Consider the following 24097-nt stretch of genomic DNA (forward strand, 5'->3'; position numbering starts at 1 on the left):
AAATTTTTGTTTATTTTTCATGAAATTTTGTTTATTGTTTATACTTTGATGTCACTTAAGCATCGCCATAGTAACGGAAGTTTGTTTAATTTGATTTTTGGATTTCTATTTCTGGCATTTGCTCGAAATGTGTTTATTGAGGTTTTTAGTGGGTGTTTTCTGCAATTAAGGGTTTAAAAACAGCTCTTTTTTCAATATTTCTTTTTCATATTAAAAATGATATATATTTTATTATAAATTTTTATTATTACAAACATACACTATTAACAATGAAATTCTGACATTTTTGGAATAAATATTTTAAACTTCAATGTTTAAATATTGCGACACTAATTTCGGTGACCCTTCGGAAAAAAGATGCGCCTATGTTTGCAGGATAACTCCTTATAGGACTATCAAAACTGAAAAATATGTGTTTTAGTTAAAACCTTAACTTAGAACTTGGATGCAGGAAAAAAAAACTGAAAATTGGACTTTTGGTTAAAAACCGTGAAACTTTCGCGACAATTTTTTTTCAATTAGTTGTTTTTAAGAATTGTATCTCAAAAACCTATGTAAAATTTTATGAAGATCGGTTGAGTAGTTCTTGAAAAATCTTTAAAGACGGCGCAAGTTCTCAAGGCTGTATCTCTAAAACTATTACTCGGATCAATTTGAAATTAAGACGATATTAATATTATTATTGTTGTGGGATTTAATAAAAAAAAATCATTTTATTTTGTCGCCTTCAAAGTAATCCTTACCTGATGTAATACATTTATGCCAACGATTTTTCCAATCCTCAGCACACTTTTCATAAGCACTTTTTGGGATGGCTTTCAGCTTCTTTAGCGATTTTTGTTTCATCTCTTCGATCGGCTTAAATGGGCCCCACGAAACACTGGACAAAAATGTGCTAGAATGCATGTTTTATCCTAGCTACTCAAGTTGACAGGTATACTGAGTGGCCATTTCCACCATCCACCCATTTATGCCAATTTTTGATGACCCTGTATAGCATATCGACTACAGTGTGCTAAATGTCGACTTTGAGTTACTCGAGCGTTGACGGTTTGTTGGCGTAGACCTTTGATTTAACATACTCTCAGAGAAAATAATCTAGTTGCTTGCTTTTAATCCTGTGATCTGGGAGGCCATTAGACTGGGCCATTTCTCGAAATTAACGAGACGTGAAACATGAGGCGTCGCACCATCTTGTTGGAAATATAGATCGTTCGCTTCGATTTCGTTATTGATGATAACAGCCTTTCGAAAAAATAAGGCCGATGATATCACCATATCACAATCCGAACCAAACATTAAAATTTTTGGGGTGCAATTGCGTTTTCTGAACTGAACAGGGCTTTCACTCACCCCAATTACCACAATGTTGGTTGTTGACGAGGCTATTAAGCCAGAAATGTGCTTCATCTGAAATGATGATTTTTCTATGAACGTGAATTTGTGAATTTTTTGGAGAACGTGTTTTTGATCGCGTATATTTTCGGCCCATGTCTATGTTGTCCCCTTTCTTTTTGCGATATTATGAAAATCTCAACTGTAAGAATCTATGACAATTCAATCTCGAAAGGTTATTGATGAACTACTTCTATTGAGTTTTTATTTATCTTATTCTAAGTTTGTTATTTTTTGGAACCTTCCATAATTTCACTAATCCTTATAGGGAGCTCCGTGGCATCTACAGATAATCTATCTGTCTGCATTATCTGTAGATGCCACCTTCTTATTTTTAAGGAGTATGCTGTCCTGCCGCGGAGGTCAAATAATTTAGCTTGTTTTTACATTATTGGAGGCTTCTTTTATATCCGAAAGGTCGTCATTCTATATTGTAACGAGTTTTTCAATAATATTCCTGTGAAAGTACGTTCGATACTATTACGTATGAAACTCGATTTTTTTTTGCATGGGCACCACGGGCACGCCTGCAGCTCTCCAGACGCAGAACCCAATTTTCGATATTTTCAAGCATAAATCGGTCGATACTGCTGTAATTTTACGTTCGATATTCGTACGAAGTTCATCAATCGTCGCTGACTTGTTGGCATCGACCATAAACGTCCCGCCAATTGACTGGGCCACTTCGTGAGATAACACTATCACCAAACTTAGTTTTCAATTAATCGATTGTGACATTCGCAGTGTAGCTTATGGCGCCGCCCTGTTTTTAACCAAGTTTATATTATCAAATCCGAGCCAAAAATATTCGGTTATAATTGAGTGATTCCCATTCGGAAGAAGTACGGCCCAATCAGCAGTGTCATAAACCCATAAAGCTCACCAAACCGTATTTTTTTCGGGATGTAATGGAGTATGTGTGGATTGCTGCCTGACCAATAACGCACATATTGCTTATTGCCGAAGCCATTCAGTTAGAAATTAGCCTCAGCTGACGATGATTTTTCGATGAAAATCCTGATCATTTTCAAGTTGTTGCTGAGCCCAATATTAGCCTTCCAAATACTTAAGCTTGAGGGAAATGAGGCTTATTAGTCTGAATTCATTTACTTTGTCGTGCGTTATGATTTTTCGTTGGGTTAAGAAAACCTTTTAGAAGGTAGGGGACAAATTTGTATATCTTTTTCGATCAAGGAATCCATAGATCGTCTCTCTAAAGCAGGAAAAGATTTATCAAAAATACTTACACTTATCCCAAATAGTTATAAATCAATTGTAAAATATTATATTTTTAAAATATATATGTATATTTATATAATTTATTATATTATTTACATAAATTTGTGTGTTAAATTTTACGACTTACATAAATAAAAATAAATTTTTTTACAAAAACAAAAAAATCAAAATAAGAATTACTATTGACAAATGCATTCTCACATTAAAACTTATTGTATACATAAAATATATATTTACGCTTACATACATATTTAGCTATGTATATATGTATGTATATGTATGTATGTAATTATATGTATAGCGCTTTATAATTAATGTGTAAGTTGCCGGAAATGGCACACTAATTAACAAATAAATATATATATGTATTTTCTCTTTTATCTAATTTGTTAACAACTAAATGCATGTGAACTTCGTATGTGTACGTGTGTGTGCGTGTGTGAAGGTTGATTGTAAATAAATACATAAAAAGATTAAATGTGGATTTTCTTTTGCTAATAAAAGACTAACAGATTTTCCTTTTTTATTGTATGGTTATTATGAATAAATCGATTTAGCTTAAAAATATGCGAAGAGGAATTTAAACTCAACCAAGCTACTCATAATTTGTGGAAAATAAAAGAAGTAGAAATAAGTCGTGACAGGATATAAGTAAGCAGTAGAATGAATGATGAGAGAAATTTATAGATACATTTTTTGGAGAAAAACTTGTTTTTGCAGTGACTGTCACTTTTCTGTTTCTGGTATAGATTCTGTTTCTGTTATAGTTGCTGTTTTTGTTACAGTTGTTGTTGCTGTTTCCATTGCAGTTACATGTTCCGTTTTAGGTACAGTTCTGAGTTTGCTAAAGTTTCGGTTACAATTTTATTTTCACTTTAGTTATAGTTACAGTTACATAGTTTCAGATAGAAATCTGTTTCTGTGATAGTTTCTGTTGTTGTTATAATTTCTGTTTATGTTGAAGATTTTGGTCTATTCGCGTAACAGTTACATTTTCCAATCCAGTTACACTTCTATTTCTGTAACAATTTCTGTTTCTGCCACAGTTTCTGTTTCACTTTGTGCACAAATTAAAACTAATTAAACTCGAACTAAGTTAAAACAAAAAAGTGAGCTATAAATAAAAGCACTAATCCAACAAACAAATTGAGTTGCATTTTTTCATCTCTCCTTGCAACTGCTCTACACGCCATCTTAAACCAACGCTTTTACTCCTTCAACATAATTTTTTAGGGTAATCTACTGACTGCTTATGTTTTTCGCTTTACATATAAACTATTTAGAAATGTTAGCGCTAAGTATTTGCTTTTCGTACTGCCACTCACTTAGCTTAGATTGCACATAACATAGCGGTAATATTAACAAAAATACATTTACTCTTAATAATTTGTGCTTAAAATGAAGAATTTTCGTGTTCATGTGTAAATGTATCGCGTAAAAGTATCAGCTTCTCGATCCACATTTATGGTGATCACCATGGTTGGTCAATAATGTTCGCCGCTATGTCTATGGTGCTCCCGTCTGCCAGCCGATTGATCTCGATATTCGCCATTGCGTGTGCTGCTCTTGTGGTGATGGTGGTGGTGGCGTTTCTTTTCGCCAGCTAGAGAAATAAATTCCACATCAGTTTAGGTAAAATTAATTAATTCTGCAAAATATTTATGTATCTACCTTTTAGACGGACATCGGAAACGACCATTTCAGAGTTATCACGCATGCCGTAGTTCTCACGACCGACACTGTAAATAAAATTTAGTTTGAGTCAAAATAAGTGCTTAGGCAATGTTGTGCTCTTGATGTGAGTGCGAGATTCTGTTTAGAAACTTTTCTTGGGGAATCATAATTGTGGATTATTGTTCTACAAATGAACCGTTTTTGATTTGAAATTTGAAAGAACTTAAATCTAGCTTAGGTTAGTTTCCTCGTGAGACACGAGTGATCCCACTTTGGCAGCTAAAGACGCCTGTCCGTTATGATGCCCAGAACTCCTAAGTATGAATCGCAAAGACCATCGAATAACGACAAATTGGCTAGAGGCTGTCATAAATTTGCTGCAGTAGCTAATATCAGTTCCAACATATTCGACGGGTTCGTCGAAAGAATTTCAACTGAGGTGGTTAACTTTAGTCTAGACTGTCACTTAAGCTTGAAAGACACTACAGTGATCTGACAGTCTGAAGTAAGAGTTCATTGAAAGCTCCTGACAGAAGACTCCCTCTCTAAACTACCCTTGAACTTCGCTCCATCAGTGAAGAAGCTCGCTGCGTCTCTATTCCAGCGACTAAGTCCATCTCTCTTAGGTAAGTGTACGGATAAGATGCCATTAGCAGTAAAGCAGTCGAAGTGATGAAATTTCGGAATATCACTCTCTGTGACCTTGTTATTGTTCCATCGATTATCTAGTCTCCGTTAGGGTGCTAAAGTTCGGATAAGTTGTCATCGAGGTCATTAAACGGTAGGCCCAGAAAATTTGCTGTTTCGTCAGGGTCGGACCAAAGAGAAAGAGGTATCAGATGTGTAGGGTTAGCTGGGAATGCAAAGAGGTGTGTAGAGTCATCCGGGGACTCGTTGCATGTTGGACATATATTTGAAATATCCAGAACGATGCTGCGAAGGGGTAACTTTCGAATCTAGCGGCAACTCGAACTCGTCGTTTGCAATGGGTGTTGGTACGCCATTCACTGAGAGGGAGTCGGTCAAAGTGTTGAAGGCTACACTGTCGATGGGGGTCAGTGCACGTCTGAAGTTAGTTACGTCAAGTATGATCGGTGTATTATCTTATATCGTCGAAACAGTTGAGGATGGGCCTCTTGTTGCTCCCAGGGGGCCTTTCTGGGACCTTAAAGTATCCGGTTTTCCAGAATCTAATATCAACCTTCGCAGCAATGATTCTATACATTAGTGAGAACAAAATTTCATACTGAATTTAATCTATACATTTCTTTAATGTTTAAAACTCTACAATGAGCAGAGAAAACAATAAGTCAGATGAACGAAGTGATAAACCGAGAGGGAGTGTAAGTAATTTATGACTTTTAGAAAATTTGTTAAGCTTAATTAATTCCATATTATGTGATTATTGACGGTGAAGATGATAGCATAAGTATTCTTACTGACGTCACTTTCTCATTACTCAAAAAATTGGCCTCCTCCATATATTCTGGGTCAAAAATTGTGTCTTGAAAACCTCTCTCTCACTAACATTAAACCAAAAACATACTCACCGATCGAGATTCTCTCTGGAACGCTGCATGTTATCACGCAAATTGTCACGAGAATGCATAGTTGGTGGATCAAGTGTATCCTTGCGACGTAAAGCGTGTTGTGTGCTGCTCTTCGAAGCAGATTCATGCAGATTTTCCCAAGCTTGGCGGTAGTAACTGCAAATATTTTAGGATTTAAGTTAATATATTTGAAATCAGTCATTGTTTTCTCATAAGAGTTCGAACTCCCATATCTTGGAATAGTTTTAAGAGAAGTAAACAACTTACCGATTTAGACCATTACGTGAACCCGATGTAGAGCTATCAAATGAGGCCACTGTATTGCAGTCGGGCGAGGCGCGATGGCGATAGTGTTGGGTAGTGCGATTTCTGAGGGAAAAAGAGAGCAAACAATGAAGGGTGCAAATTAGTGGCTAGTGTTTCACAAGTTCAACGTAAACACACATACTACAGTACACATAAGTATGCAATTAATACAGGACGTGCTGTGGTATGTGGATAACAAGCACCTTAAAAATACAACAAAGTTAGGCACAACACATTTTTCGTGAAATACAAATATAATTTCCGTAAAAGTAGAAAAAGTACAGGGTGTTTGCGATATTTAATTATGCAGTTTCACAAGCAAGAAAGCGAGGCGCGGATTTTTTGGAACAAGCTAAACTTTAAATATAGCTTTAAGTACTTATAGTGGACTTTTCTCCAATTTGATTTGAAGAATTTTTATTATATTACCCTGAATTCTTATTTGTGGAACTGCATAACGGTACATATAATATGTGAATGGTGAGTGTTGCATGTTTGCGTGCTTTTGATTTGCGTTCAGAAGCCTTAGCCGTTGGGTACAGTGTTGGGTTGTGAGCTCTCAGACCACTGTGGGTCGCCGGTGGTTCGATATACTTAAACATACATACACATATACGTACATACATATAGATAAAATGGGGTTAGCATACATATACGTGCGATTAGGTACTGACGCAAGAATATTCTAAGATTTTTTGTGATTCTTTTTTTTATAATTTTTTTCATGTTTTTTGTTGCTGGTTTGCATGGATGAGTGGGTGACTGGAATAAGTGTGGCTATGCTTGGATTATTTACTGATTGTTTGGATGGTTGGTTGTATGGTTGGATGGTTGTTTGATTGCGTGCACAGACAAGACAGCAAGGCGGCAGCATTGCATTTGCTTAATACGAGTTGTTTTTGCTTGATTTTTTTTATTTATTTTAATTATTATATTTTCTGTTTATTTATTTAATATTAACATTTCCCCCACTTGCATGAGTACATTTATCCTTAGTGAATCAGTGACGCTATTGTATGGTGTAGATATGTAAGTAAATGTTGTTGTAAGTGGCTTACATGTCTGGTGTGCTCGGCGCTTAGACTTAACGGTTGCTTCTTTTATTTTTCGTTTCTTCTTTCATTTTTCGTTGATTTTTTTTTATTAATTTTTTCTTCATTAAAATATGGCCTTTATGTTGTACTTAAAAATTCGTTTCGTTACTTGTCTATTTTCATATCCTTTGCTTCACATAAAATTGGTGTATACTATTTCAAGGTTCTTTGGCACGTTAACTCGATTTGCTTCCGTTCGATTGCTTATTGCTTTATACAATATATATTTTGCATAACTTGCTTCAACTCGTTACTTTTTCTTACTATTTACTCGTTCAATTTTCTTATCTTTTTCTATACTTTTTTCTCCTTTCCTCCTCCTCTACGCATATCGTTCGCTATCATCCTCATCCATGGTCGTGTTCTTTTGCGTCGCGACTTTCGGCTTCTTTTCCGTTCTTTCTTGCGTTGGATAATTACTAAAGTAGCCGGCACGCGCTGTGAAACCTCGTCCATAGGTGCTTAGCTCGCGTCGTCCCAATTTCTGATCGTCGAAGGGCAGCGCCAGTACACTGTACCACAGTGAGGGTGGTCCGGCGTAGCGTGTCGATGAGCTGATGCTACTGTGTTGATCGTAGAAACGTTGCGGGCTAATGTAGCCGTTACGTGCTATATGCGGCGGCGCTCGATGCGTTGACGCTGTACTATATTGTGTGCCAGAGGTACGTGTGTTGTTCTTGTTGTTGTTGTTGGGTGGTGGAGGGAATGGTAGGCGTGACCTGTGGACATGGTTGACACAATAACATTTTGCATTGTGCCGCCTGCTGTTCGTGGTGCTAAATGAATGACAACAATATACAACAACAACAATACGAGATTACAAATGCATGATTGCGAATTGTTTTAGTGATTTCTGCTTTTACTCTTATGGTATTTGCATTGAATTTTATTGCGTTTGTGCAGGTTTGCTTCGATTTGACGGTTTGGTTTGGTAAAGGATTCTTTTTGGGTTCTTTGATGAGAAATTTCCAAATTAAATGACAAATGTTTGAGGTTATGGTAAATGAACGATAACTTAGTTTGAGTTGAAAAAACTTTTCGGACGAAAATGGAGATGAGTTGAAAACCCTTTTCGGTAGAAAGAGAGATGAAGAGGGGTATGCAATATGAAGTTGTGGGATTTAGAAAAACAATGACTATGTGGAAGGAATTTCATATTCTTCCGGTTCTCGTTTTTAGTTGTTGACAGTAGAAAACAACTTTCTCTAAACTTTTGTCTCATTAGACCATGTCTGTCCAAATATAAATTCGGATTCGCTTCGATTTAGAAGCCGATCCCGTCTAGTAATGGTCCACAATTAGCTATCTCTTTTTCCCTATCTCTCTAACTCTCTCTTTCTCTATCTTCCTTTCTATATATCTTTTTCTCTCTACCTCTCACTTTCGAGTTCCGGTCTAGTAACAGTCCACAAGCTCTATCTCTTTATTTCTCTTAATCTCTCTCTTTGTTATTATCTATCTCTTTCTCTCTATCCATCAGTGCCTTTTTCTTTACTTTTGATCCAGCAAAAGCTCGGTAACCATAAGTCTTTCGTAAGCTTGTATCTTTGATCGATTTAGAAGCCGATCCGTTCTAGTAATCGATCTCTCTCTTTCTCTGTATCGATCTCTCACTTTCTCTCTATACATCTCACTCTTTCTCTCAATCATTCTTAACCTTTGACCCAGTAAAAGCTCCGATATATATTTGATATGTCAGCTTAGATTCTGGATAAGTAGGAGTTTAACTTGCTACAGTATCCAGAACGGGTCACTCTGATAGGTACTTCAACTGAACTGAAAGCTTAGCATACTGTAAAACACATTTGAAGGCTTAAAATACACAGATATCCCTCTTTTAGTTTTTGTTTTTTCTTTACATTGGCTTCCTTATATGGAAATCATTACTAAACCGAAAGTTTTGAATACTTCGGTTTAATTGAAGAGCCGCTATAAACAGGTTGAGAATTATTAGCTGATCGGAATGAAATCTACTGAATCTATTGCTATATTAAACACAAAATTTATCTATTTAATACTTCCTGAAGACTGCATGGGTCATATGAGTTTTAATTTACTATAAACAGGTTGAGAATTATTAGCTGGTCGGTATGAAATCCACTGAATTAAATGATGATGAAGCTTGAATACATGCCCGCACAAGACTCGTCGTAGACCCCTCATAGCTTTCATTTAATACAATCTCATAAGTTTGTAAAGGAACGAAAATTGAACTGGGACCTCAATCGAAACTGGGACTTGGTTAATTCAGTAATATTTTTTTCTACAAAAAAACATATTAGGTCTGATGAATAAAAGGAAGGGTCTCACAAAGGTTTTAAAATTAAATACAAACATAATTGAGGTGCATATAGAACTCTGTAAAGGGTATGTCAAACACTGGTACTAAAAATCTAGTTTAGTAAACAATATTAATATTTACATATGTATTGAGAGAGTCTCATATTTGAGGAGATTTCTCGCAATCAATAAGAAGAGTAAAAAGTTAACAAGCTCTCTCACTCACCTTCTCACCAAAATGATGATTGTCGTGATGACTGCCGCTAGGAAAACGAAACCACCGAAAGCGCCCAAAGCGACAATGGCGCCCAAATTGAGTTTAGCCTCCTTCGTCTCCTTGCGATCGGCATTGTCCACAGCGAACGGTACATTGACATTCGGCGATTGATTGTGTCGTATATTGACACTATCGGCGATTTCATTATCCTGTGGATGTGCGTTAAGGATAATGTTCTGAGTGTTGCGTGTGGTGGACTCCACGGGCGCATAAGGACGTGGTCGGGCAGTTGTGGTGGTTGTAGTCGTTGTAGTTGGCGCATGATATGCCGGTGTGGTGCTTTGACGTTTCGGTATAGACACAGGTCGTAGGGTACGACGTGGTGGGAATTCTTCACGCACCGTGCCGGGTACAACATAAGTGACCTCCTCATCAGAGTCTGTCCAGGTTGAAAAATAGTTAAAAAGAATTACGAAATTTAAATTGTCTATCGCTGAGAAGTTTTTATATGATGACTTACCGCCGCCAAGTAGATCCAATTGCGCTGTGGTGCTTGTGGTTTGGGTAGTGCTGGTTGTGGGTTTATAAGATGGCTGTCTTGAAGTAGAGGTAATGCGTGGTTTGTAAGAAGTGGTCGATGGCGGTGCCGGTGATGCTGTAGGTGGTTGCGTTGGTGGACGTGTTGGTGGTAGCGTCGGTGCTGGTGTAGAGGGTTCGAGGCGTATGCAACGCGGTAATGCGCTGCTCCATTGACCAGTAGCCAAGCAGGTGAGCACTTGTGGACCTTCGAGACGATAACCGGGTGGACAGGAGATCTCGGCCTTCGAACCGTAGTATGTGCCATTCGGTGCGGATATGATGGTGTTGTAGTAGTTGCCTGGCAGTGTGTCGCACTCGACGACTATGGAAGTAAGGAAATACACAATTTAAATAAATTTTACAAAATGTAACCATTTAATAGAACTTACTTTCACAACGTGGCGGTGGTCCGTTCCAGCGCTCATCAAAGTCGCATGTAAGTACGGCACGTCCGATCATCTCATAGCCCTTAGCACAAGCATACTTCACTACGCTGAGATAACCGACGGTGCCATTAATCAGATCATATGAGCCATGCGGAATAGAAGCGGGTAGTCCACACTCGATATCTGCACGAGACGAACAGTTTCACTTACTATTTCTTTGAACCGAGTTCACGATTACTTACATTTACAAACCGGTGGGAATTCATTGTAGAAACCAGTTTCCAAGCACGTGCGTGTCGCCGGTCCCACAAGCAAATGATTCGCATCACAAGAGTAGTTGATCTGAGCCCCGACTTCGAAGCCGTTCAATGCAACCATAGTTGAGTTGGGTGGCTGCTCTGGGCGACCGCAGGTCTTTGGCTGATGTTGGCATATGAAATTCAACAGCATATTGCAGTTGGTGTCACTCCACAGCCAACCCTTCGAGCCGTCGAAACGTGCACAATCTTCATCACCACCTGGATGATTCCAGAATGAGACCGCTACTTCCTCACCATTCACCCACTTCCAGGTGCTGCGATCCGTACCATCACGTACAGCACCCATCCAATATTGTGAGCTAATATCGGTACGATGACGACGCCACAATTCCCAGCTGATAAAACCCTGCAGCGCTGGGTTGCTCTCGCTGATCAGCGTGCCACCACGTGAGCGACAGAATGAAAGTGAATCCAAGAAGTTCAATGGCTGACGATTATAGAAGATGTAACATTTGCCATTGTACGAAGCGAGTGCGCCTGGTGGCTGATCGCGGAAGGTGGGACAGCGTTCAATAGGCAGTGCCTGATCGGTGTAGACGAAAGCCTCGCAAATGGACAATTGATTTGGTGTGTTCGTCTCCAAGTGTACGGAGACAAAAGCACCGGGCATGGGTGGGTTGCAAGGCAAAAATAGCGGTTGACCCTCTTCGAGGAGACCCGTGAAACGGTTGCAAATCGGATTAGTGCCAAGATCGGGACGGTTGTTGCCGACGCGCACCACAATCGTGGCGGGTTTGTTGCCTGCAAGCAGAAAAGTGAGAAAAAGTTAAAGTTAAAATAAAGACTTAGTGAATATATGTAAATAAAAGCGAGCAAGTTTCCTTGCGGTTCATTGACCGAGCTGCGCAGCTAGAGCTCAGAGCTCATACGAACTTAGTGGGTTCAACTAAGTCTCGGCGGCGCTAGCAAAATCAGCCAGCATTTGTTTTGGTGCTACTTGTTGCAGCAACTGTAATATCAACGACCACAATAACAACAACAAAATCAATGAGAAACAACAACCACACGACCACAGCTCCATTACTTAGTGAAAGTAATCATAAATTGTGTGGAGCAACCACAGACACCGACAGTTGCGACTGCGGCTGCGGCAACTACAACAACATCCACACTTACAAGCGTTATCGGCTCGTCGCGACCTCAACACTTCATTCAGCCAACTGCGCGCGTATGACTCACAAAGCCATAACAAAACGTCGCATTGAAAGCGAACAGCCGGTGCAGACGACAATCGCGCAGACGGCAGTCAGCAGCCAGCAGCTGCTGCTGTTGGCTTGTGGAAAATCGAATTTTTGCCATTTGAGAGACAATTCAAAAGGCACGAAATAGGGACCAACAACAATGTCGTTGCATAGAAATGTAGCTGGTGTCGCTGGCGGAGCTTCGAAGGTAAACAAAAATCACATAACTCCGTTGACAAACTGGCTGCTAGGCTGGCTGGCGGTATGGCTGGTTGGTCGACTGTTTGTTTGGTCGCATTGTGTGATTAAGTGAAGTGAAAGCTAAACGAACGCTTTGGTGTGCATGTCTGATAACGCTTTACAGTGTGTCAAAGGGAGATTGTTTGGACGAAATGAAGACCCGGTTCAGACCGTACGAAAATCATATTTTGGACTGCCATGAAGAGTACATGCAAGGTTTCATCTCGAGTTCTTGGTATGCAGGATAAAAAAAGATGAACAAATTCTTCCAAAAAAAATCTGAAATACCGACTAACTACTTCTAGAAAGAGTGGTTGGGATCATGGACGGATCATGAAAATACCTAGTGTGAATTTGAATGGCTTGATATCATTAAAAACGGGTTACTGTTATAGCTAGGCCTCTTGGTTCTAAGGATAGATAGTATAGTAATAGAAAGCTTGAAGTTTAACTGCAACTGATTGGCAAATTTCTCGAAGGTTTTGCTTATACTTACCACAACACGACTTGCCGAAGTCCAAACGCACTAATTGCACCATATAAGGCTCCAGTAAATTCACATACCACCAGGGTGAACGTTCTGGTTTGGTCAGTGAGCAGGTTTCCGGTGTAAAGAATGCCGATGTTGAGCCGTCGATAGCTTTTTGTGGTGCACCGGGGCCATCGGTAGAGATTTGCATTGGTGCTTTGCCGGCGGCGACATTGAGAACTAGAAGAAAAAAGTAAATAATGGTATATTTAGTTAACAAGCCAAAATAAAGATATTTTAGTTATTTTGAAAAATAATATATTATTTACATATGGTATTTCTCCGAAATACTAATCTACAGATATAGTAGACTTCAACTTATGGGTATTATTACCAAAAATTAGCTAACTTATCTAAGGGTATATGTTTGAAGTTATTTCTGGACAACAGGTTAAGTTAGGTTTGGTTAGGTTAATCTGGTAGACCAAGAAGCCACGCATAGACCACTTTTGGTCCTTTGCCGTACCAGATGGAGTTCAGTTGCTAGGTCCAAGAGGAGTGGTCTTCGTTTAGGATGTCTGCGCCTGATGTGAATTTTAACTGACTCTGCGGCATCACTATTGATACCTCCTCCAGTGTATTCAATACCGTGGGGACCACATACGCTTACAGCGTAGTCTTGCCAATGCGGGACAAGTGCACAAGAGACGCTCCATTATTTTCCTGGCGCCCTGCTCTGAACATTTCCTGCAGTCTTTTCGATCTGCCAGCCCCATTCTGCCGGCATGTGTTGCCACCAGATAGTGACCAGTTACAATTTCCATCATGTTCCCACAGTCTCTTCTATCGAATTCCAATAGAAATTTTATGTTGAAAAGTGGAGTCATGAAGTCGACGTTTGCCCAACCGCCATTACCTACCGAGCTATGTCCAAAGGTTCTATATTTAAATTTTCTTGCAGCCAGTAGTCGTCTCTCAGATTTTGCTGCGTGGTTTTCAGCAAATAGATCTATAGGTGACAGGCTATGTACCAGTACAAGACCCGCCGTTGGAGTTGTTTTTAAAGCTCCTGTTATATACAGCGCATCGAGCCTCTGAACCCTTTCCATAGGCTTCCGGTGATCTGTACATCTCTCTACCATCTCTCTACCATACCACTGCTCCGTGGAGCAGAATTGGTCTTACAATAGCCCGGGTAGTGTCGAGCATCTGCCTACAAGCATATAAAGCATTGCTGGTTTTCCTCACTCTTTCTTCCACGGTTTGCTTCCACAGCAGTTTGCTGTTCAAGTCTACTCCAAGATACTTGGTGAGGTTCTTGAGATAGAGACTTGTGTCCCATTTTTTGGATATTGTTAACATTGACTGTAGTACTCATGATTGATCAATTTGTTTAGAGATTTTAGGGACTTTAGAGACTAGTATCCTAGATCCTAAGATTAGACCTCGATCTTATGACTTTTTCTGCATAATATACCCTAAAGTCTCTTAGAACAGTCTCAGTGCTTTATACTGCTTTCTAAAATATATTGTGGTATGTTGAATGAATTTAAGGACAGTTGTTGTCTTTCGACAAAATTTTCTTCAACTTTAGCCTCTTATTTTCTACTACTAGATAGCTGGACTTCGCAGAAGTATGGCCAGCGCTGGGCCATTATCGATACATGCGCTGTGGAAAAAGTCTTTTGGCCTAAGATCAATCGCAAGAGATCTAGTGATCTCGTTGCCCTCAGTAAGGCTAGCCTCTCTTTAGTTTTGGGGCTGCAGACGCAGTATGGAAGAAGAAGAAGTGGAAAAAAGCAAGAAGTGGACTTAAGCTTTTCTGAATATTTCAACTTTAGAAACTAATTTCGAAAAAAGGATAGCATTTCTAAAGATAAAATTTTATGGTATTACTACTTTTTTTTTAGTTAAATATTTTATAATTTTGAGGTTAGTTTAGTTAAGATAAGTTTACATATATCTGAAAAATCACTGAAAATTGCAAATCTTAAATTACAAATCCAACAACAGCAGCAATTAATTACAATTTAATGTTTAGCTAACACATCATTAACCAGTTAGCAGCGCATAAAACTATAGCTAAGTTAGATGCTAACCACCCACAAGTCGTGCGTAATTCTTGTGCGAGCCATAAAGCAAATCCCTATAGAATTAGTGATGGTTGCTGCTTTTGTTGACGATGTCAAGGCTGTTTGCCATACTGCAGACATACATATGAATATACACCTGTGCTTATAAATATACAAAACCACATATGACTGCTTATTAATAATTACAGTCTGCTTGTGTTGTGTTTTTTTCTCTGCGCTCTGTCAACGCTTTTTGTCACACACTTATTCATAACTGCCATTGTTTACCGTTTCACATGGTGGTTTGCAAGAATATTTTAATTTCGCTCGTTTTTTTCAACAAATTTTCATTGCCAACTGTATTTTCCTTTTCATTACAATGTTTCTGCCTTATTATTGCTGTTTTTGGTTTTGTAAATTTGTTGCGGGTTTTCTGCATGGAAAATCGCTTTGAGTGAAGCGGGCTTGAGCTTGCGCTTTCGCTTTTCAAGCAACGCTGCTGACCTACAGCCGAGGATGTGGCTGTGTGTGAGTGCTCACATGTCAGTGCTCATATGAGTGGATGCAAGCATTATATGTATGCTTTTATGTATATATGTATGTGTATTTTTGTGACCCATCCAAATCTTGCCGAAAGCGCAAGCGAAAAACGAATTGTTTAATTGCCATTTAAGGTTCCACTAATGTAAACAGACAGACAACATTGTCCTTGCCTCTCGTTGCATTTGTGCGTTTTGTAAGCGCTTGTAATGAGCGTGTCTTCACATGTGCCCATAATAAGTGCCTCTTTAAGCGTTTATATTTCATAATTAGCTGCATTTGTTTCTTAAACTTGACGAATTCGAAATTGCTTGGCTGAACTAACTAATCTCAGCTGGGTTGCTGTGCTTCGTGTTTGAGGAGTGTGAAATGTGTCAGGGTTATGGGTCTCTAACTTTATGTCTTGACGCGTGCTTAGCGCAATTTTCCAACTTTATGAGGCTTTTAGTGATATTTACAACACAAATTAATTTATTACATATTATGACCATATTAAATGCATTTAAAGAAATTTAGCTAAGAAAATAAATTTAAAACTCAAATATTATATTTGAGTGGAGTATGTATATAGCGGGGAGTGTTTGTGTGTAGTTATAGAAAATTGATTAAAAAAGCACAGAATTGTAGCTATTGATATTTTTTAAATATTTTTCACAAAATTACAGTGCTGATTTATTATTTTTGAGAGTGTTGCCGGCTGTATATAAAAGTTTTATGGCAATATACGCACAAAGCACAAATACTTAATAGAAAATTCTTAGGAAACATATCTAAAAAGAGAAATACACAAGAAAAAATATTTTCACTAAAGTTACCAACCTCATAAAGAAGAAAATTAACCAATATATTAGATATTTCATATATATAGTAAAAATAGCAGAAAAAGGATATTTCAGAAAGCTTAATCTGTCAAATTGAAGGCTTAATAACTTATATAAGGAGAGGAAGGTGTATATAAGTAATAGTAAAAATTTGATATCTTCACCAACATAATAATTAAAATATCCCATCTGTTTAAGAAATAAAAAAAATCCTTTAGTTTGTGAATATTTTTAAATATTTAATTAATTTTTTCTCTTCTTTTTTCAGCAATCAGCGTTACGTTTATGGTAAGTTCATTATTAATTATATGGTTTCATAAAAAAGGTATAAATAATTTCAAGAGCAAATATCAAAACATAAAAAAAAATAAAAAAAACTTTATATTAAAAGATTCAAAATAACTTCCTATATATGAAAACAATCTTAAACAAAAAAAAACACATAATTTTTTAATAAAAAAATATATAAAAAGCTTAGCTTTTCATTTTTATATATTTAATATACACAATTTTAAGTGTGCTATTCCAAATACAGTGTATTTAATACAAAAATTTAAATTACTTTTTAGAAAAAAATACGAATCTCTAATTTTTTCAAAAATATTTTGAGCAGATTTACAGTAATAATTGCCTCTATTGGCGAAAAAATTTGTGCGGGTGTATTTTTATGAAAATTTATTTAAAAATTTAAAAGAAATATTAAATGTTTATTGAAAAATAATTGTTTAATTTTTTTTTAATTTAAATTTCAAAAAGAAGCAGAATTGTTAAATTTAAAATAATGAAAGTTATAAAAATTGTATTAAAAAAATTTAAAAAATTATTATAATTCTATTAAAAATAGTTTTCCGAATGTTACTAACATTTAAATTGCTATAAAAATTTTTCAAATTTATTAAAAAATTAAAAAAATTTAGTAGAATTTTAAATATAAAAATATTAAAAAAATTATTTAAAAATAATATAACATTAAAAAGTTCATTTCTATTAGAAAATAATTCTTTAAATACGAAAAAGGAGAGATTAAAAACTCAAAGTAATGAAAGTTTTAAAATTTGTATTAACAAAAATAAAAATAAATACTATATTCCTAATAAATCTTAATAAAAAATAGTTTTTTTAATTTTATTAAAATTTAAATTGGTATAAAAACTACTATTATTGGAATTCAAAATTAAAAATAGTTTTTTAAAAAATAATTATTAAATTTTGAATAAAAAAATTATATATTTTGTATTGAAAATTTAAAATTTTTATTAACAAATTAAAATAAATATTAAAATCACAAGAAAATTTTTTTTTTTAATTTTTTAAATAAATTTTTAAATTTTAATTATAAAATTAATTTTTTAAAATTTATAAAACTTTTATTAAAAAAATTAACAAAAAATATAAAATTTTCATTAAAAATAATTTTTTTATTTTATAAAGTTAAAATTTATGTAAAACCAATAAATATTAGAATGCAAAAATAATAAAATTGTGTTGAAAAAATTTAAAATAAATATTAAAATTTAAAAAAGCTTTAATTTTAATATTTATTTATTTTAATACATTATTTTATGAGAGAAATGTTTAAATATTACTAAACATTTTTGATTCCTTCCTAAGAAAATAAATGGTTTGAAGTATAAAGCTTTAAATACTTTGAATATTTTCTGGAAAGGTTGAAAAATGGACAAATATTGATAGTATAAAATTTGCGAAGTAGATCAATTTATTTATAAAAAAACTCAATATTTTTTTTTGTTTTTTCTATTGAGATATTTTAAAATTTTGGATTCTGTTTGTAAAGAGTTACATTTATAAATTTGTACCTTGGTTAAAATTAAAATTCTTTTCATTTGGTTGGCCTTTTATAAGTTTAAAATAAATAATGGATATATCTTTTCATCGATATATATTCTTAGTGAATATATTTATATAATTTGCAAAATTTTAATATTTAATAAAAAGCATTTTGCCAAAAAAACATTTTTTCAAACTCTATGCTAAGCTCTCTGTATAAAATGTATGAAATAAACCGTCTTGAAGTGACTTCTTGGTTGCCTAGCGGCTATGGTAAAATCATAAAGTATTCTAATATTGGCCAAATTTTGCAGCTCCTTTATATTAGATGTGAAATATTTTCAAAACAATATATTATGTGAAATTGGTTCTTTAAAGAGCATTTCTAGCAAGTTCGTTGCTTAAGTCTTTGGTTTGTACTAAGAAAATTAAATTTTATATATGTATGTATTAGTTAAAAAACTGCAATTGTTTGTGTTTTTTCATTACTTTAGTATTTTTTGGATACACATACATATGTATATATATGAATTTTCAAATTGGTTATATATTGATTACAGATTATATACAAAACTACCAAAAATATTCTTCATATATATAATATTAACTGAAATATTTGCGCGTTACCGTAAATATACGCAAGCAAAAATAAAGCCCTAACCCACACAGCTGACACTTGCCGCACTATAATTTATTACTAAATAACCGTTATTAATTAATTCCACACAAAGTCTGACTAATTCTCCTAAAATGCGTATTAACCCCATTTCATCTCTGCAAATCCGAATAATTTGCATATTTTCTCTTTGACAGAATAAAAAAATCAATTTATTTTTTTCTCTGCGTGCAAACAAAATAAATTTATTTTATTATTAAACTACTACTTCCACACAAATGCAGTTGAGATCGCCACTACCGCACATTTTAGCCGCCAAGGCGCCACAGCTGCCGTCTAACCGCCGCTTTAAGCCAAATTTGTGTTGGATTAAGTTGAGCAGCAGATTTGTCATTGCCAACGGTGTCACACTCGTCGTAATTAGTTACGGAAATTAATATCAAAACCGTAGCAAAACCACGCAAATTAAAAAAAACTCAAAAATAAAAAACACCAACAAATTGTGCAAAAATGCGCTCAAGCCAAACACAAGTGAGGAAAATGACGAAGATGAGCGACCGTGAATTTCGGCTTGCATGACGAATTGCGAAGCACAGTGCGAGGCAGAGTGGCAATGAAAAGAAATTTCCATTTTCATAAATAAGCAAAGCGAAACAGTTGCGAAATGTGTGCGCAAAGAAGAAAGGCGCTGTGTCAAAATATGTCAACAACAAATGCGCAAGTGACTGAAAATAATAAAAAAAAAATGACAACAACAATGTTGGTAAATGAAGTAGTCACAGCGCAGTTGACATGCAAACGTCAGCAATTAAGCACAACGCAGGCGCCTGCGCAGACGGCAACACTTGTAAGCTGTTGGCTCACATACATTGTGACGGTATGAGATATACAGTCACATATAATATTTATAAAACATTTGCTGGTGTATGTGGAAGTAAATAATATTACATTTATTGGCAGAAAAACTTTGTAAAGTATGTTGTTGTTGCAAGTGACATGCCGGAAAGCTGCAATGAAATAGTTTTCCTATATATGATATCTGTCTGTATGTGTGTGTGCTTGTAGCAATTTATGTGTCAGCTGTTAGAAAAAAAACTTCAAGCAAATTTCACTTTTACGCGAAGCTAATTTTTTTATATGCCTATTGCACTTTTCCGCCATTTTGCTTATTACGCTTTTTCATTTGCTCCTATTTTTTACACGCTGCTACAGCTGTGTATTTTAGTAATAAACATAGATTATAGTTTAAGTCAAACTACGAGAAAATGTGTGCAGAAATATACTGCTTTAGAGTGAAATAAAATTATTTGAAAATATAACGGTACTTGAAAAAATTTTATTTTTTAGTTTTAGACATTAAGTTTAATTAGTATAGTATTATTTTATAATTAGATTATGAAATTTGTTGCGAAAATACATTTTATGGAAAGATCAAAGTCACATATATTGCCTCCCAAAATTAAAATAATCTTTAAATTTGTCGAAATTTATGTGGTGAAGTGTTGACAATCTTAAAAAGTTAGAATAGTAGATTTAAAATGACCATTTTATTTAGGTTCTGAGGTATTTTTAAAGACTACTGAGTATTAGTCCACTGTCATGGAAAAAGTTTGAGGTAAAAAATATGCCAGTGGTCATAAAAATTACTTCTTACATTAAAAGCAGCCCCTTGAAAGACCTTTCCTTGTTCTGGTAAGCCTAAATCTCACTTCATTTTATGCAGAGACCACATCTACATATATCGGTTCATTCAGCCACTACCTACTGCATATGTTCTTAAATATATTGTTATCCTCTACTTTCTGCATAAGTTAACTCGTATTGGAGGGATTTTAATGAACTTTATTGTCTATAGGTAAGGGGAAAAACACTATATTCAAAAGAAAGTAATTTTTTGTAACTCTGATACTTTTTTACAACCATTATATTTGCTTAGTGAATATTTTTCAATAATTTTGGAATCTTACTTACTTAATTTCATAACCTAAAAATCGAATACTGCATTGATTTCATATCCCTAAATGTATACTATAATTTTTAAAATTCTATAAAATAACATTGCCTACATCTATGGTCACCTTATTCCTTTTTTATAATTATTAGGGTTCATCAGTAAATATTTTCCAAAATTATTAGAGTACTTACTTATTTTCATAATCTAAAAATCAAATTCAGCCTCGATTTCATATCCCTAAATGTATACTACAATTTTTAAAATTATTTAAAATAACGTTGCCTACATCTAGGCGCGTTGTTATATTGATCTGATTCAGTACAAGCAGCAAATGCTAGTGAAATTTTAATTTAAAAATTAACAAAATATTGCAAAAATAATAATATACATATGTATATAATATTCGTAAATTATATCTAAATACTTTTAATAATATTAGAGTTTTTCAAAAGTTTTTTTTTAATTAAAAAAGGCTTAAAAATCCACATTAAAGTGTCAGTGTGCTGAATAAAAAATATATAATGATTTAATATAATGGTTGTTTAAAAAGGGAGGCACATGAGTGCCGAACCAAAGTCGGTCGCACTTAGGCCATCAGTAAGGCCATTAATATAATTATTTTTTACCATTTTGTTTTTAATGTTGTTTAATGTCGAAATTATTGATATTTTAAATTTTTTGGGCGAATTTCGGCAATTCTTATACAATTTCGAGTGAGCTTTCAGAAATATGTTTTTTCTTAAAAAAATATATTTAATTTTTCGAAAATTTTGAAAATCTTTTAAATAAATTTTTCCAAAATTTTTAAAAATATTTTCGAGATATTCATTATGTAACTGTCTATTATTAAGTGAGTAAATTGCGGCGTGTATTTTACTACAACTCGGTTTAAATGAAAAAATTTCAATAAGTTTCGAAAATGAATTTCATAAATTTTTTTTTAATTCTTGTTAAAAAGTATTATCGAATAATTTAATTTTTGAATTTATATTTCTTTTTTTTATATCATTAAATTCTTTTCCAAACACTTTTAATATTTTTTTGTAATAAATTGTTTTTTATTAAAAATTAGTTTTTTGATTTGTTTATAATGGCTTAAAATACCTTAAAAAAGCAATTATAGTTTTGAAAAAAATACTGAAATAAAAAAATTCATAAAAATCTATATAAAACTCTTAGTGCCCTGAAAATACCATAAAAAATGGAAAAATCTATTTCTTGCCAGCTTCAATTTCCCATCATCTTCTCCACATTAAATTGCTGCATTCACAGAAGAATCTCACCATCACTGCGGCGTTATAATATAATTATATGAATTTGCCATATCTCCAGCTGATATTTAGACAACTTATTGTCTGATTGTTTGTTGTTATTTGTGCTGCACAAAAGAGAGCTTAGAAAATCGTGCGCGCTTGAACAATTTCATTGTCAATGGCCATACACTGCTGTCTATTATAAATAACAGACGTAAGTGTGGCAACATGTTGAGCAACAATGCGATGTTGCTAAGCTGCCATTTACTATTGCAGATCTAAGATATAAATTTTCTTTGACCAGCTATTTTGACTTGCTTTTATTATGCATTCCACCACTGCATAAGCAGTTAGCTTACTTTACTTATACAAAATAAATACGTTTATATACATGTATATGTATATCAAAAGATATATTGCACAAGCTTCTTGCACTTGCTTCTAGCTTCTTGTACGCAACCACTTACAATCTCCTAACACATTTTTATTGCAATGCCAGACAGTCGCCACCACTGACTTGCTGCCACTTCACTACTCGCCAGCATTATCTGCTATGCATAGTTGTTGTTTTATTGCTGCTTTGCCCACCGTTGGCGTTTGTGCTTTGCACTTGCAAGCCATTTGAATTGTTCGCATACTTTTCGCGCTGTGCAACAGTCGCCATATATGTTCTAATGCTAGACCGTAGAGTCAACTTGATTATTATTCAATACTTTCTGGTTTAAATACCGTTAATTGCATTCTTATCTAACCGTTTGGATTTGGTCAACAATGCCATGCGTCGGCCAGCAACCGTTCACTAGGAGACTGGTGGTGTGTTATATAGTAACATACTTATGTAACATATTTGTGAATATGCTTGCTGCTGCTTTCTTCAGCTACTGACGGTGTATTTTTGTTGAGAGAGGCAGTGGTTTTCACAAATTTCAACTCTTCTGATGTCTAAATACTTTTTAATAGAAAATTGTGTTTATTAACAATTAATTTATATATTTTGATACTTCGTATTTGAAATATATAGCGTTTTTCCTTGGAAATATCGTTTTTTAACTCAATATCTTCGTTTAAGGTGGAGGAGTGCTTAAATACTGCGCTTAATTTGGGTGATTTTGTATATAAAATAGAGTGCCAGGACTAGATTGACTTCAGAATTTTTCAATAATTGCAAAATAGAAAAAATGTTTGGTTAAAAAAAAATATTTAAATATGTATATTATTATAAAATGTACTCAAAAATTTGAAAACATTTTTTTAAATTTTAAGTTAGAACCTTATAAATATTTGTTAAACATTTTAGTAAAAAATTTTAATCCAAAAACATTTATAATAAATTTTAACCAAAAAACATTTTACTTTTAATACAAAAATTTTAAATTTTACACAGAATTGAACAAAGCTATAATTATTAATTTATTTCGTCAAACCACAAAATTTCTCTAGCGAGTTCGTTGCTTAAGTCTTTTATATGTTTCCCTAATGAGCAAACTATAAGTAAGTGCAGATAGTTTTTAACCTATTTTGAATTGTAAAAATTTTCTTTTTTGTTATTTTATGAACATATTTAAACAAATATATTTATTAAAAGGATAAAAGTAATATTAAATATTGGTAAGGGGTAGCTTATAATATCAGCTGTGGTCTTAGCCTACAAGAATCGTTGAAAATACGTCAGCACTCTCAGCAGATGATATTAAACCTTCAACAAAATCCGATTCGAATTTAAATATACCTATACATATCTAAAAGCTCTTATGCGGTGATCCAGAAGCTGTCAAAGCTGTCAGTTATGAAGAACTTTAAACCAAACCTCACAGCACGAGTGTGAAAAGAACTTTAGTGTTCAAGTGTTTACAAAAATTTAAGTAGATCTTAGAACACAATTTTCTTCTTCAAATTTTGATCAGAAAAACCATCAGTTGTGATATTTAATCAGTGCTGAGATAATGTGTCATACATATTTCCTCCTAATATCCTCATTTCCAACAACTCAGCATAGGAAAAGATGAAAAATTGCCAGTCTCGAGATTTCTACCAATAACTACACTTCCATTATTTGCTTTTTGAAAATGGTATTCTGTAGTTTCAGGCTCCATGTCGCCGAACCGGCGATTCGCACAAGAAGC

The 24097-nt window shown here is 34.5% G+C and overlaps 1 protein-coding gene across 5 annotated transcripts in view; it reads right to left on the reverse strand.

Annotated features, from left to right (window-relative positions):
* Nucleotides 1–2684: 2684 nt before the first annotated feature.
* The window catches only part of LOC105227463 (uncharacterized), a 93586-nt gene continuing 72173 nt past the window's right edge, over nt 2685–24097 (reverse strand). For 4 of the 5 annotated variants that reach the window (XR_007422667.1, XR_007422666.1, XR_007422665.1 and 1 more), the window contains exons 4-11: nt 12958–13170; nt 10963–11781; nt 10724–10903; nt 10276–10656; nt 9765–10194; nt 7223–8034; nt 6126–6227; nt 5995–6014 (exon numbers count right to left, since the gene is read on the reverse strand). Coding sequence is in view for 1 of the 5 variants with exons in the window: in XM_049455609.1 (XP_049311566.1) it covers nt 4119–4237; nt 4306–4373; nt 5859–6014; nt 6126–6227; nt 9765–10194; nt 10276–10656; nt 10724–10903; nt 10963–11781; nt 12958–13170 (2468 nt within the window). In the remaining 4 variants the exon portion in view is untranslated. Of the gene's footprint in view, nt 4238–4305; nt 4374–5858; nt 6015–6125; nt 6228–7222; nt 8035–9764; nt 10195–10275; nt 10657–10723; nt 10904–10962; nt 11782–12957; nt 13171–24097 lie in introns of those variants that run through there. The other variant, XM_049455609.1, reaches the window with a different exon arrangement.

The sequence above is a fragment of the Bactrocera dorsalis genome, chromosome 4 (assembly GCF_023373825.1).
Source record: "Bactrocera dorsalis isolate Fly_Bdor chromosome 4, ASM2337382v1, whole genome shotgun sequence".
Taxonomy (NCBI): Eukaryota; Metazoa; Arthropoda; class Insecta; order Diptera; family Tephritidae; genus Bactrocera; species Bactrocera dorsalis.